At 40.6% G+C, this 15747-nt stretch overlaps 1 protein-coding gene across 2 annotated transcripts in view; it reads left to right on the forward strand.

The window, feature by feature from the left end:
* LOC119744879 (spermidine synthase-like) overlaps positions 1-8990 on the forward strand; it is a 37291-nt gene extending 28301 nt beyond the window's left edge. For both annotated transcript variants that reach the window (XM_038221063.1, XM_038221064.1), the window contains exons 3-8: positions 1877-1997; positions 3866-3958; positions 4976-5222; positions 5809-5951; positions 7079-7186; positions 7581-8990. In XM_038221063.1, the coding sequence (XP_038076991.1) occupies positions 1877-1997; positions 3866-3958; positions 4976-5222; positions 5809-5951; positions 7079-7186; positions 7581-7607 (739 nt within the window). In that variant the 3' untranslated portion in view covers positions 7608-8990. The remainder of the gene's footprint in view (positions 1-1876; positions 1998-3865; positions 3959-4975; positions 5223-5808; positions 5952-7078; positions 7187-7580) is intronic.
* The last annotated feature ends 6757 nt before the right edge of the window (positions 8991-15747 follow it).

The following is a 15747-nucleotide window of genomic DNA, read 5'->3' on the forward strand; positions in this document are numbered from 1 at the left end:
TATGTCAACTGTACGAAGTCACTTCGTACGGGACACAACAAATTGTTCATCACGACGACCCCGCCCCATGGGCCGGCGTCCCGCGATACAATCACTCGCTGGATCGTGACAGCTATCCGTTCCGTACCGGGCGGCTGGCCAGCGACCCAGGGACCCATTCGAGCGCATGAGGTCAGGGGAGTGTCCACCTCGTGGGCCTTTTTTAAAGGTGTCCCCCTAGGTGACATCGTCAAGGCAGCCTGCTGGAAGAACCCTAACACGTTCTCCGAATGCTACCTGAAGGATGTCCTCCAGGTAGATGGCAAGGCTGGAAGAGAAGTGCTGCTGGCGGCCAGTCGAGCCTCACGGAAGCACTAACGGGTGAGCATATAAATATACATATATATTTGTATGGGCATTAAGTTTAATTAGGTGTACCTATCATGGGTTCATCCCCATAATGGTTACACCCCCCTGACTTTTTGCGCACGAGCTCTTTGGGTTCCCCTTACGAGGTGAAACCTGGAGCGTCTGGGGTGTAGGTTTTTTGGTTTGGTGTTGTTTGCCTTTGGACACGCCTCATGTCTTACACCCCTGTAGACATACGGTAATTTGCGTATACCCACCGCCTTACTCGGTGCGAGTCTATGCATATGTAGTATTCGCTCTACAGGTAAGTAGAGTGATGTAGACTCCCCCCCCACAGTAGTGTGGTTGGGGTCTACGAGCGAATACTTACCTGTAGAGCACCCCTCCCTCCTTCCCCACTATACTCGATTCCTTTAGTGCTTACGCAAGTAACGCTTGAGAAAAAGAGGACGCTAACGTAGTGCGCATGTCACAGGGCGTCGTGGGTAGGACACGTGAGGGCGCTATTGTATGTAAAACTCTTAGCGAATTGCCTGCCGGCATAGGGAACAATGCATATGTAGTATTCGCTCTACAGGTAAGTATTCGCTCGTAGACCCCAACCACACTACTGTGGGGGGGGGGAATTTAAGCCCTATGTAAGCACAACTTTATATCAAAGGGCCCGTGAAATGTAATTGTTTTTAATGCAATCCTTGAAAATGCACCTTTGTATTAATTATTGACCCTTATTTTTAAATTTTCATTTTGCCATTTTCAAGGTCTTTTTGGTGCCTTTTTGGTTATAATGCCAAACGGAATTTCAATATTTGCGAGCAAAAGTGTGATGTCTTAAGGTCAAAGGTCATCTGAGGTCAAGTTGTAAAATAGGCTGAACATTTGAAACTGGTCTCATTTGATAAGTTGAAGTCCAATTGGAACCAAACTTGGGTCATGCCGGTAGATGCAACATGGCAACCTTCATACAATAATGATGTCAAAGCAAGGTCACACACCAAGGGCAAAGGTCACTCTTTAAAGCCTTTGCGAAAGCAGGCGAGATCGACGCGCAGTTTGAGAACTGCCCTGTTATTCTTCTTTTGAAAACACCCCTTTAGCCTGTTTTGCACAACCCTGACGTAGGATTTGGCAGACCTTAAGGGAAAGTTGTAGAAAATACTGGGACGAATGCTGTTACATGTACCTATGAAACAAATCAACATCATCATCATGTCGGGATCGCCTGGGTTGTGACGAACTCACGAGCCAGTCCCTGAGTCCTCTTCCTCCAGCTGTCTCGATCTACCATGCAGGTGCACAGCTCCTCTGCAGATGTGAGATCAGTGTCCCTCTTGAGCTGGTCCACAAAGGTCAGACTTCTTCTCCCTCTTAAGGCAGTGCCCTGGGTGGGCTCCCACAGTATGGTTGGGTGGGCAGCAAGCTCAGGGTGGCAGACGCAGTGGCCAGCAAGATTAAGACGACGCTGTCTGATCTTGTGAGTCTCTGCAAATGGTGAGAGGTTTTTTCTTTCTTTCTTTTTGTCTTTCAGTAAAAGCAGCGGGAAGCTTCTGGTGTTGGACGGAGACGTGCAGTGTGCGGAGAAGGATGAGTTTGGCTATCAGGAGATGATTGCTCACGTACCTGTAGCCTGCCACCCCAATCCTAAGAATGTACGTGTTGCCTGTCTCGGACTGACATTCCAGACAGAGCCCATAAATGTGCTGTAATATTTTGTGAGCGTGTGTACGGTATTCAGTGCTGTCAGTAAGTTCAGTGTGAGAAAAAAAATCAGAAGGTTGCTTTCGTGGCAATAAGCAAGTTTGGTATTCCAAAATAGTTTGGTGCCGAGGATATTTTTCTCTTTTTTTTTCTTCGAATTACCGCGGGAGATAAATGCACACAAGGCTATGGGGGACGTACGTGGTAACATAAATCTGCATTCTGTGTAATTTTTCATGCAAGCGAAAAGAGGTGGACGTTTCGTTCGCACCCAAGTTTTGACACACAAGACACCTATAAACACTTTGCTGTCCAAAGGTTTTTTTTGCAAAATGTTATACTTCAGAACACAATGATCTCTTCAATTTTGCTCACTTCAGCACACGATGATCTCTTCAATTTTGCTGGTACCCCGCTATGCTTTTGCACGCATACGATGGCATTTTTAGCCGGAAAGAAAATTTGGCAAATCTTGATGTACACATGCGCAGTTGGAATACCTAACCAGCAAATTAACAAGATTTCAGATCCACTCAATCTCATCAACATTAACCAAACGCAGGCTTTCAAGTGTTCCTGTTTTCCTACTTCTTCCTAATTTTTGTTTGACCTCACTCCTACTTTTCTTATTTTTTTCTTGAAATTCCTACTTTTTCCTTCTTTTTTGGTCCCACAACTCCAAAAAAATGAATTCTCACGGAAACTTTTTAACAGTGCTACACACTGTCGTATATGGAAATCACACAATGAAGGGCTTGGGCGCAGGAGTACTGCAACTGTACGTCCAAGAGCTTAGTTGAGGATGGAGCACAAGTGTTGTGAGTACAGAACATGCCAAATGTGGCTTATGCTGTGGACACGAGTGAGATATCAACAAAAACTACATGTACTCCTGAAAGCCAACAAAAGTCCTATTTTTATCCTGTTTTTGTCCTCCAAAGTCCTGTTTTTGTCCTGTTTCTTTTTTATTTTTATTTTCATCCTACTGTTCTCCTACTTTCCCACCCGGGTCTGCTTGAAAGCCTGCAGACGAGCACCAACTTAAATCCAGTTTGCTGACAAGTTCAAATCTATTATCAAGTTCTGGTATGATGGAATTATTTGTTGCTGTGATTGTAGTAGTATCTGTCAATTTAATGTGTACTTGTTATGCGTATTTACAGTACATAATGCAAGGGTTGACAGATTGAGTTAACATTTACGTGAGAAACTTTGCTGCGTGCCTTTCTTCTGCTTCAATTTAATTCAGTTCAATTCAATTCAGCATGAAATTCTACTTCTCGGTTTGCACATACAAATTTAAATACCGGTACCTACAATACAGAAATTTGAATACTGTACAAACTCATACAGTGTACACGTTAGAACATTTAATGAAAAGCAGGGTTCGACTTTAGCGGTAGCCCGCTAGCCAAATGCTAGTCAAAACTGCAGCGGGCTAGTCAAACTATTCCTTAAGTAGCCCGGCTGGCGAGTCAACAATTACTGGGCTACGGCAAAGATAAAAGGGCAGGAAGAAATAGATCATTAAATACCAGAAAGCCAACCTGTATCACTTTGTGGCTAGTTTTATTAAATGTTTATGTGTTTATTAAAAACACTGACAAGATTGTCTCAGGAGACACGTTTTACATGTGTGCACCTTGTTGTTCATGAGACATTCTACATGTATATAAGAAAAAACATGCAGGCCAGTGAAAATGCCCCCGGGCTAGCTAAGAGTCTGTTTCAGTAGCCTGGCTGGCTAGTGAAAAAAGGTCGAACCCTGATGAAAAGGCAATAAATTGAATAATGAAATTGTTTCTTGAAATGCTTGCAGGTGCTCATAGTTGGCGGGGGCGATGGGGGCGTCATACGTGAGCTGGACAAGCATTCCGACATAGAGACAATCACTCTATGTGAAATAGATGAGGTAACGAATTTGAACATTTTCATTGTATCGGTACCGGGGGTAAGTATGCGGCTTGCACTCATGGAACTCGTAATAATATGTCTGTGCCACGTGCTACGAGGCCGAAGTCCCAGTGGCATGTGGGGTGCAGACAGGATGATTGTTTTAGCCGATTTTCGGCTAACTTTGACAGAATATTTGTAAAAAAAAACGAGTTTGACAGAAAATTTGACAGGATGGATTTTTTTGGCAGATTTCTGGCAGAATTCTGCAAAAATGGTTATTTCACAGAGAAACAGCAAATTTGAATAAAAAAGTGTACATTTGTTTAATAAAGCTTCAATTCTTTTAAACGAACCCTTGCATAATGGGACAGGTTGGCTGGTCTAGGTGCTGAGGTTCACTGGGAAATGGACTTTGTCAAGTAGTGGGTGGGGGCGTAATGGATCTGTCTTTTGTACCAGTAGTGCTAATTTGTTATTAAAGGTATAGTCCATCATTTGTAATTGGTGCATTTTGTTCGTTTGAAGCAACAAAAGTGCTCAATATCTGAAGAAGGATGCTGAACAACCAATCTTGTGAAGTTTCAGCTTGGCTTCAGCTGCATTTTTTCGAGAAAAACAACATTCTAGGATCTCAATTTCAAATCAAAAGTTGGTGAATCATGTTTTGAATTGGGCCTGAATCCAGCATCCGAGACATGTTCTCACAGAGCCGATTGCAGCTACGCGATGTCACTCACTGATCCGACGAATTATGGCAACCGTGCGCAAGTGTGCATCGTGCCAATGCTTGCGCGCACAACTACTAATTTGAATTTCCTACAGTGCTTCTTAAGACGCACCATTGGAAAGGCCTTCTTTCGTTGATTGCTTCAAAATGACAGCTTGCAAGAATGAACAATTTCACAGGGAGTTTAGTCCCCTTACTATATTTCAACCAAGTACGTTTCTCAACAATAATTACTCCAGTTACTTTTTGGATAGCTGCAAATGATGGACTCTGGCTTTAAGTTTATAGTTCTCATGATTTGTTCAGGAGGTGATCAGTGCGTGCAAGGAGTTTATGCCCTCCATGGCGGTGGGCTTCAGCTGCAAGAGGCTAAAGCTGCACATCGGCGACGGCTTTGAGTTCGTCAAGGAGCGCAGGCAAGCCTTCGACATCATCATAAACGACATTCCAGACAGGACGCCCTGTAACGACCTGACGGACAGCATCTACTCGAAGGATTACTATGAACTGGTCAAGGCGGCCCTGAAACCCAACGGAATATTCATGTCGCAACGTGGGTACCGGGTATTTCCCTGTTTTTGACTTGTTGTCGGAGCCAGACACTTCGTAGCTGTACTTTTCCACCGCTGTGACCCAGGTTCGAATCCCGCCTGGGCCAACATGTGGATTTGGTTTTCAGTCCCTGCCTGATTCCGTGGGTTTACCCCAGAATATTCTTCTGGGCTTTTCCTCCCACCTCTAGAACTGTAATTGCTTCCAAACCACCCCTTCACAAAAATGTTTGAACCCCACTCTGTAGGGCTGGCTCTTTGGAACAATACGCGCTACGCGCAACGCTGAACGTGCACACCAGCATGCATTTGCACACAGATACCGCGTCATGGAACAAGAATGATCCTACATTGTAACTGTTCAATAGTATTTCCCATTCCCCATGGGCGGATAGTACTTTTTGAGCCGCGGCGTGAATGGGAGCAATAACGAATGTCACATGATGTGAGTTCCACCTAATGACAAGTATCTGTATGTCGGTTAAATAACAATCATTATCTACCGTGTAATAGCTGTATATGGAAATAAATGTCTATTTGAATTGAATTTAATTAAAATTGTCCTATTGTTGTTTGTTTGTTCACCAGAGCCTTCAGTGTGGGGCAACCTGGAGTGCGCTCGGTCTGTCATGGAGATGTCCGGTGACTACTTCAGTGTGGTGGACTACAACATGTGTATGATCCCATCCTTTCCCGACATGCAGGGTTTTGTTATGTGTAGCCTCAACCAGGTGAGTATCACTTGTGACTCAACGTACGGAATCGAAACTCAGCTTGAGCGACTATCCGACTGCCTATTAGTATACTCACTGCAACGCGCGCCCGAAACGGCCATGGGCGTCACGAGGGGGGGCAAGGGGGGGTACTTGCCCCCCCCCCCCCAGAAAAGCAAAAAAAAAAAAAAAAAAAAAGGAAGGAAAAAAAAAAAAAAAAAAAAGAGGCACGAAAACAAAGTGGTGTAAATTTAATGAGTTGGGGGGGGGGCAAAATGTCCCTTCCCCCCTCTAAAACTGATAAATCGAGAATGTGTTGAGAAATACAAGCATTTTTTGGCAAAAAAAAATTTTGCCCCCCTCTAGAAAAAATTTTGGCAACGCCCATGGAAACGGCCACCGAGCACTCTATGGTTGTATTGAATAAACACAATGTAATACATTTGTAGTACATTGTAATACAATGTAGTACATTTGTTAATGGGTTGATATCATTTTAACCCTAACAGTCCTGAATCCTCCAATTTTAATATGATTTTGCACACCGCCTAGGGAGTTAGGCATAATATAGGTTTTCCCTGCCAATTTCCTAAAATGTTAATTCACTTCTGAAAATCGGTCATTCTTTTTCGTCTGAATTTAAGAATCGCTCTGAACACGCGTTTCATTTTTGCTACCAGAGCATTCGATACCATTTCAGTTCAATCATTTGAGTGATTGAGCAACACCATTCGTTTATGTCTTTTCAGATTCGTTTACAAGACTTCTTTTTCGTTTTTAGACGGCGATTTTAAACATTCACCACTCTTTTTCACTTTTAGGTTAATGCAATCGGCACCAGATACAATTAGGGGTTTTTTTTCCATTAACCGTCAATCAAATTAACTGTATCTGAAATCAATTTAGAAAAGGTATGCTTGTGTAAATGAATGCACAAGTAACATAATAGGCCGTCTGTTTCTCAAAACCGAATGCACGGACAATGAAAACGATTGAACTTTCGTTGAATTGAAATGTGATTAAAGACGTGCATTCAAATTTAGACGAAAAGGAGAGGGTGTTAAATCTATCTATTATTTTTGTAGCTGTATATATTTCCAGGAACCTGAGGTCAATTTTTTTACTTTTTCTTTTGGGTACTCCAGAATACCAACTTCAGAGAGCCATTGAGGAGTCTAGACGGTTTGGATCTGAAATACTACAATTCCGCTGTTCATCGTGCCTCATTTGCTGTCCCAGAATTTGCAAGGAAGGTCAGAAGTTTGGACTCATTTTCACGCAGCAATTTCCACTTGCGTGCTCTTTAAATATGAAGCTTTTCAAAACTGCATCATTTTTTCATAAACTGTTGTCAATGTTTGGACTCATTGTCGTGCAGCAATTTCCACTCGCGTGCTCTTTAAATTTGAACCTTTTCAAAGCTGCATCATTTTTCATAAACTGTTGTCAATATTGAACGATTTACAGTCTTTGGTAGCAAACGGGCTATCAAAATGTAGCTAACAACATTCCCCAAAGGCTAAATGAAGTTATCATAAGATGATCAGATTCAAAATTACGACCCCTCCAATGAGTTTTTTTGGCGGTGTTTAGAACTTTATTGTATGATGTTTGGATTTTTCCAATTTTTTTTCTTTCATTCTACAGAAACTTCAAAAGGTGTACAAGCTCTAGCAGAGGCATCACCCCTTAACATCTACCTGAACGGGGAAACCTTGCGATGTTTTATGGTGACTGACTTTTTCAATCAAGATTGTGAATAATTTATATTGTATCAATATCCTGGTCAGTTTAGGAAATGTCAGTATTCATGTTCAAGGAGCTGGTAATCAGGAATTCGCTTAATAACTTAATGTGGTTAGCAGGAAACCAGTCACCAGCACCGTGGGCTCCGTACGCCAACAAGAGAGGGCGCTTTTCTTACCACTTTCGATAGCCCCGTGGATGGCACACACTGCATGTGCGTACTGGTGTTTGCGAGCGTGTATTGCGTGGAGTATGATACGCACGACTAAGTTTATTCTAAATGTGCACAGAGCCCTGGCCGTCTTCACGTGAGCAGCAGGCATCGTTGGCAGTGCGTTCAATGTCTCTCCAAGTGGTCTCCCCTAACTCTCCCTTTCTCAACGTTGAGGGGGTACTTGTGCACGGAGCCCATGTCTAATTTTGATCCTAAATAACTTTGTTGTTCACCAATGGAATTAAACCACAATTTTAGATCAAGTCACGGCAAATTTTAAGAAGCAAGGTTTATCGGCTTTGTGCTATAGGGTGAGATTTAAACGTCATACGAAAAACACTCACTTTCAGAATCTGCCACTTTCGACTTTGCGTTCTCCAATGTCGGTACAGCGCTGGAGACGGCGGCCGAAGGCGCGTGCTGCAGCCAAAAAATTTCTGAAGGAATGCAGGATCACCCCTGATGTCATTGCATACCTCCTCAATTGTTTGGTGCAACACACGATCGAGGAGGTGTGCAATGACATCAGGGGTGATCCTGCATTCCTTCAGAAGCTTTCGGCCACAGCATGTGCCTTCCCCCCACCGTCTCCAGCGCTGTAACAACATTCCGAAAGTGAGGATTCTTTTCGCATGTCATTAAATCTCACCCTGTTGCACAAAGCTGATGAAAGTCGCTCCGTAAAATTTGTCATTCCTTGTTAACATGATCTGAAATTTTAGTTTAATTCCATTGCTAAACAACAGAGTTGTTTATGATCAAAAGAAGGACATGTTTTGGGTTTTTTTAACATGTAGTATATCCGACGTTGTGGCTGGTACTCTTGTTTTGGCTAAGGGAATAGTGACTATGCTAAGCTGTTCCTTGTCGAATCCCCAACAAATTCATGTTGAATCTCTAGTTTACATCTGGAGAACGAGAACATTCATCTTGAAAAGAAGGCCCACTTCGAAAGAGTGACATTTGTCGTGAAAAATGCATTCTGCAGCACAAACTTAATGTGGCAAATCACATGAAGACGTGCAATTTCTATGAAATATATTTTGTACATGGTATACACTGAAGGTCACTTATGGTAAGATCTTAAAAAAAAAAAACAGAATAATTTATTAATACGTACCGCTATCTGCTCATTCAAGTATTCCAATTTACGTCATCGTTTCGAGGCATGATGATCTAGGGTTAACAGCATTGGCTGTTTAAATTTTTAGGTGGGAGTTGGAAAAAATTGGTGTTGGAAAATCTCATTCTTTGCCTTTAATTTGGCAGTTAAGCTTTAATGCAAAATAAAAAAATAGTTGGTCTCTGATCAGACAAAAGTTCCAGCATTGATGCGGCGATGCTTTTTTTTTGGGGGGGGGGGGTCGTCATGCTTAGATTGTACACCCGTCACATTACACAATACCAATCTAAGGCCAAAAAAATAAGTCTCCGGTTTCTGGTATGGAGCTTGCCCAAAAAGTGGTGCGCCAACGTGGCTTTTTTTTTTTTTACCTGTTTTTTTTTTTGCTTCATATGTCGGCTGATGATTGCAAATGGTGCCCGACTAAACTTCGTGCAAATATATGGGAGTCCAGAGAGGCCACATAAAGCTTATTCTCGATCATAACCCCATCTAAAAACACGTTAAAATTGTGCAGCAGCAGGATTCCAGTCAAACCAGTGAGTTTGGCGGTTTGAGACATCATCTTTCATTGAAAAAAAAAACTTTTTCATTTTGCTGACGCGCATGGCTACGGCGACGCGCACGCATACCAGAAACCGTAGACTTTTTTGGGGGGCCTAAGAGTTTTCACTCCACAAACAACGGACATGGAAGTAAGTGGCATATTTGATGTATTTAGACGCGCTTTAATTCACAATCACCATTGCTCACATCACATGTCATCGTGTCAATTCGTGTCTAGTTGACTAGTCGCCATTGTTGTTGATCAACTGGCAGCGACTTCGTACCCATGGGCTTCTATCATTTGTTCAACATCAACCTCATACCAGATCTATCACTGGGTATGAGCGGCCCACGAACATTTGAGGCGGTGCAACAGTAGAGGGCGCTGTTGTAGCTAGCATGGAAAATTGTGGGTGGAAAAAACAAAATCGACTCGCACGATCAAAATTGGCACGCGCTGACCAGAGACCGACTATATGGTCTAACTCATTGTTTCTGAAATATTAACTTTGTTTTTAAATTTGACGATGATTTTTGGACATTTGAATGTGAAGTCAAATATTTATGTATTTTCAGGTATTTATTAACGTTCACTGCACACAGAAAATTCACAGTAGTCTTTAGGAAATAGGATCTATTTTTGTCAGTGTGAGTTTGTGAAAGTTGTTATGTCTGTTTTGCTTTGAATCTTTGCTGTTGTGCCAACACCAACTTGACAACCATCACAAGTCGGTTCACTGGTCTGGTCACAAATGCGATCCTTTTGCCATTCTTCGCGTTAAAGCCAGAGTCCATCATTTGCAGCTATCCAAAGAGTAACTGGCGTAATTATCATTGAAAAACATACTTGGTTGAAAGATAGTAAGGGTACTAAACTCCCTGTGAAATTATTCTTTCTGGCAAGCTGTCATTTTGAAGAAATCAACGAAAGAAGGCCTTTCCAATGGTGCTTCTTAAGACCTTTGATTTTTGAAGCCCGCGCAAGCATTGGCACGACACACACGCGCATGCGGTTGCTTTAATTCGTTGTATCAGTGCGCGACATCGCGTAGCTGCAATCGGCTAGTGAGAACGTGTCTCGGACGCTGAATTCAGGGCCCAATTCAAAACATGATTCAGCAACTTTTGATTCGAACTCGAGATCCTAGAATGTTGTTTTTCTCAAAAAATGCAGCTCAAGCTAAGCTGAAACTTCATCAGGTTAGTTGTTCAGCATCCTTCTTCAGATATTGAGCACTTTTGTTGCTTCAAACAAACAAACTGCACACATTACAACTGATGGACTGTACCTTTAAGCGAAAAACAGTATTCTGAACATTACAATATTTTTAGGGTGAGATATCAGGACATTCTTTTGAAATTTCCCACCTAAAAAAAAAAAATTCACAAACAACTTCAAATGGTGACATTCAGTAAAAATATTCTTAATAAACATTTTCTAAAATAAGCATGATGTTGTAATTCTTTGTATTTTTAAACTTCTTTGTATAATGAGGAATGTCGGTTTTACTTTGTTTGTAAATACTACGTTGTATTTCATAACTACTACTGTTTTTATTTTTGTCCTGGTATTTTAGGAAAGCAATATAATAACCGTCTCTGCCGAAATGCATGGCAGTTGACAAAGTTCTGTAAGCTAAAAAGACAAAAGAAATGAGACAAGTTTCTAATAAGACATATATTTTAAGCACAGATTTCAGCAATTAAGTGTGTCAGATTCGTGTAGTATTAAATACTAACTTGCTGAAGATCTCACTTCAGTTATATCCAATTAAACATTTCACTTGGGGGTTGGGATTAAAGTTTCTAAAACTTGATCGGTGGATATACCAATTGAAATTTTAAAAAATCTTGAGAAGAAAGAATGAGTTGTTTGAGCATTTGATGCTATTTTGGTGGATATTTGTATCCATTTTTTGAGGAAATTGTAGATTTGTGGAGAACAAATTCCTGCTGATCCAAACAGTAAACATTTCTTGGCCCAAATTATTTGCCAAATTTGTTTTGTGGCCAGACTCTCAGCGTTTAAGGATCCATTCAAAATACGTCAGTCGAATAATGGGCATACATTTTAAATAAAAATATGTTGTATATTTTAGAGGTACATGTTTTGAAAACTAATTTGGTTGTGTGGATAGTAAATAATGTTAAGGTTTGATGATCATGTGGTTGTATTAAATACAGAAAGGGGAAAACATAATCGGGATATTAATGGTAATATACAACATTTGCTTTTGCTGTAATTTTCAGAAATGAATGGATTGGGGGGGGGTTGTATTTTATAGCAAATACTGTAACACTGACTTGTTTGAAGTTTTGTGTTCGAAGATGCTGGAAAAACCAAGAGAAACAATCTTGTGCTGGTAGTCTGGTTCCCTGACCCAACGTAAGAGAAACAAAGCAATCTATAGACGTCGGGAATTGTAAGGTCAGGGAACTAGTCTAGCTGGCTTTGTACCTATTCATAGGTGTGTAATCGATAGCAAACAAAATGCGGACCAACAAAATATGGTAAATTGGAGGCAGTATTAATACAAAATTGTTTTTTTTCTCCAATACTGGTCAGCATTGATACAAAAATACCACTTTTCCTGAAAATGACAGCACACCAGATGCCATGATTTTACTGGATGCTTATAGGCTGTCATTCACTGAGTGACAGTCGAGTAAAGTATTTCAAAATAGTTTGGTAGTTTTGTTTTTTGATGTTTGCAAGTGTTGTATATTCCCTTTAAACCGTTCATAACTTTGTATGAAATATTTACTTGCCATCTGACCTACCAGTGCCTTCTTTGGGTAAATAGAGGTTGTTTTTAGTAAAATGGTGGCTCATTGATTATATATAATTATAATATGGTGTTGTAGTGATGAAATGTTGGACTTTTTTATATTGAAGCACAATTAAGTGTTCATAAAATTGTGAGGTAGATCTCGTTGTGGTATTTACTGATTTTTAATTGTTGTTTTTTTGTAGGTTGAGAAGTTTTTTTCTTATACGTGGAGTGTGAGATTATAATTTTACTAGTGAATGATTATCATTGCTGTTGATTTTCTTTAGTTTGTTTTATTTTTGAAGAAGTATTTTCACAAGTTTAACTTGCACTGCTGAGGAAAACGTAACAAGTGTCTTAGTGACATGTCTTACTTACCTAAAAATTCTTTATAATTTTGTCCTTTCTTCGCTTTTTCTACTACGCATTTTATGCAAGATCATTTTACTTGTCATGATTTAATTATTGTTTTGTACGGTGATGCCTAGCATTTTGTTTACCACAGACACCGAAACTTAGGACACTTACAACTTGGACAATTAATTTGTGCCAAATCTTGCTGTGGGTTTGACCCAACAGTTATACGGAAAGTTGTTTCTGAAATTGTGAGCAACATTTATTGTTTGTATAGTTGAAAAAAAAAATAATTAACCTTAATTACAAAAATATTACAAGAATGTGGGGAAACAGTAGCAAACAATTCACCTTTGGAATTAGTTTTATTTAATCTGTTGCCTGTAGAGCAAAAGTTGTTTCTTGAAATTAAAAAAAAAACTAGGAAGTCTGCTATAGCCATAAGCAATTTTAATTCCAGAGCGAAAAACTTAAAAGTACATGTATCATGTACAAAAAGGTACACAAATAAATGTATGGATTTTTTTCATATGCTTGCAGACTGGTTTGCTGTATTTTCTGGGTTATGTGGCCAATGAAAGTTCACTTTTTGAAAAAGGTCATGTGATGACCTCCGAAGTCGTGAAAAACAAATGGTTTTTGAAAGGGCATGAGCCCGACCCACCCCCACCCCAACCCCACCCCCAACCCCACCCCCACCCCCCCCCCCAAAAATACAAAAACAAATGCAAATTTTGCATTTCTCTGCATGCTACAGTCATTTATCTCAGATCTAACCTTCAGTTTTCTTTGGTACAGCCATTGCTCTATGGTACAGCTAAATCAGAATTTAATAGCCGTGTATTGTACATGTATATAAAAACAAAAGGAGCAGTACAAAATATTTGGCGTTTTGTTTTTACAGAAGTGCCAAATGCAAGAAAAGGAAAAACGTTTACCTCAACCCTTTGTTTGGACACCGAATAAGTTACTTTAATTTGAACAATTTGCTTAACTAGTAAGTTATTTCCGACATTGTTTGGGAGCGAAGTATCAAATGGAGCACATTGATTTTGTAAATTTTCCGGTTAAGTTTTTATGTCAGAGTCTTTCAACAGTATTTGTAAGTTTCTTTTGTGTATCAGCAAAAACAGTATCCTTTAACGATTGTGTTCACTCGATTCTTTTGATCTTCACGTAGCACGGGGTTGTCAAATTTGTTACCTAACGGGTTAAGACGTGTGTTTTATAGGCTGAATCGGTAATAAATAACTATCTTTAGATATAAATGTAGAGTAATCTCTTATTGATCTCCATGTGTGTTTTTCCTCCAGTGTTTTCTCTGTTGAACATAATATATTATGCCTTTCGGTCAACCGACAGGTTTTTTTTGGATTGCCAATTAACCGATTCGTTAATTTGAATGAAGTTATTAATCTCAAACTGATGGGCCATGCTCATATCAAACCCCTATAAAAGTGACAAGACAACTTTCTTTTTGTCAAAACATGTACGTCATAAAATACAATCGCTATTATACCAAATATAAACTGCTTGATTGGGCGGAATGTATGCCGTTAAATACTACCAGAAATTAGGAAAATTACTGGAGTACCGCGGTGCGTGCGTAGGCCTATAACTTATAATAGTCAGGTGGCTTAGACCCAATATTTGACAAGATCGTGACCAACTGGTCCAAAGCACCAAACTTAGCAAATATGTTGTTATAGCCTTAGAGAAGATATTTTAAAGGGGTGACACCTGAAATTCTTTTGGGAAGGGTGCCTAATTTGCACAAATCGTTAATCCCTAATGTGTAATACGAAATCAGTGGCGTAGCCAGGAATTTTTCATGGGGGGGGGGGGGGGGCTGGAACATATCATGGGGGGGGGCGTCATGTAGATCAATGATATTTTTTTACGAACTCAAAATCTCAGTGGGGGGGGGGGGGGGCGACAAGGTTTCGCCCCCCACGCCCCCCCCCCCCAAGGGCGGATCCAGAACACAATTTTTTTGGGGGGGGGCCAAAAAAAAATTTTTGCTCCCCCAAAAAAGTGGGTCAAAAAATTACGGCGTGGGGTTCGGGGCCCGCTTAAGGGCCCCGAATTTTTTTTTGGATTCTAGATGCTCTGTGGTGCGATCTGAGGCAATTTCTGACCACCTTAACCAATGTTTTTTGAGGAAAAGATGGTGGTGTACTCATTGCCTGCCTTTATTGCGATGTCACATAAAAAAAAAAAAAATTGGTTTCGTTTTTTTTGGGGGGGGCCATGGCCCCCTTTGGCCCCCCCCCCTGGATCCGCCCTCCCCCCCCCCCCCCCCCCCCCCCCCCCCCCCCCCGGCTACGCCACTGCACATAATGAAGTTGGTCCAACCCCATCTGTGCAAGTTGGCACATACAGGTATTTTGTTTTCACTTGCTTTCCTCGTATGTGTTGACATAATTCAATGATGATGATGCCACTTCAAGGTTGAGGGGAGGCATGTGACATGTATCGATACTACTTTAAAGAAAGAAAAAAAGCAGCAAAGATGGGAGCTACATGAATTACGGAATTAGTCACATGACAGGAACGGAATTTAAGAGGAAACATCAAACACATCCAAATTTATTTCCGTTTATTTTACCCATGCACTGGGCCCTTTCTACAGTTTTGTTTTCTCATACAAAGCCAGCCGCAAAGAGGTCAGTAATGACACAAACAGAATTTAAGGGGAAACATCAAACACATCAAAACTTATTTCCGTTTATTTAACCCACCCTTGGTCCTTTCTACAGTTTTGTTTTCTCATACAAAGCCAGCCGCAAAGAGGTCAGTAATGACACAAACAGAATTTAAGGGGAAACATCAAACACATCAAAACTTATTTCCGTTTATTTTACCTACACTTGGTCCTCTCCAAATGTCTTCTTTTTTTTCCTCATAATTATCCGTGATAAAGTACCGTACATCGAAATGTCTCGTATATTACCAATATCGTTTGTTAAATAGGCATATCATTTGCATTTATCCGAAAAGTAAATACCGACTCATTATCGACAAGCTTACTAAGTCTTGGATTATAGACTAGTACCGTAC

This window comes from Patiria miniata, unplaced genomic scaffold (genome assembly GCF_015706575.1).
Source record: "Patiria miniata isolate m_02_andy unplaced genomic scaffold, ASM1570657v1 HiC_scaffold_7, whole genome shotgun sequence".
Classification (NCBI taxonomy): Eukaryota; Metazoa; Echinodermata; class Asteroidea; order Valvatida; family Asterinidae; genus Patiria; species Patiria miniata.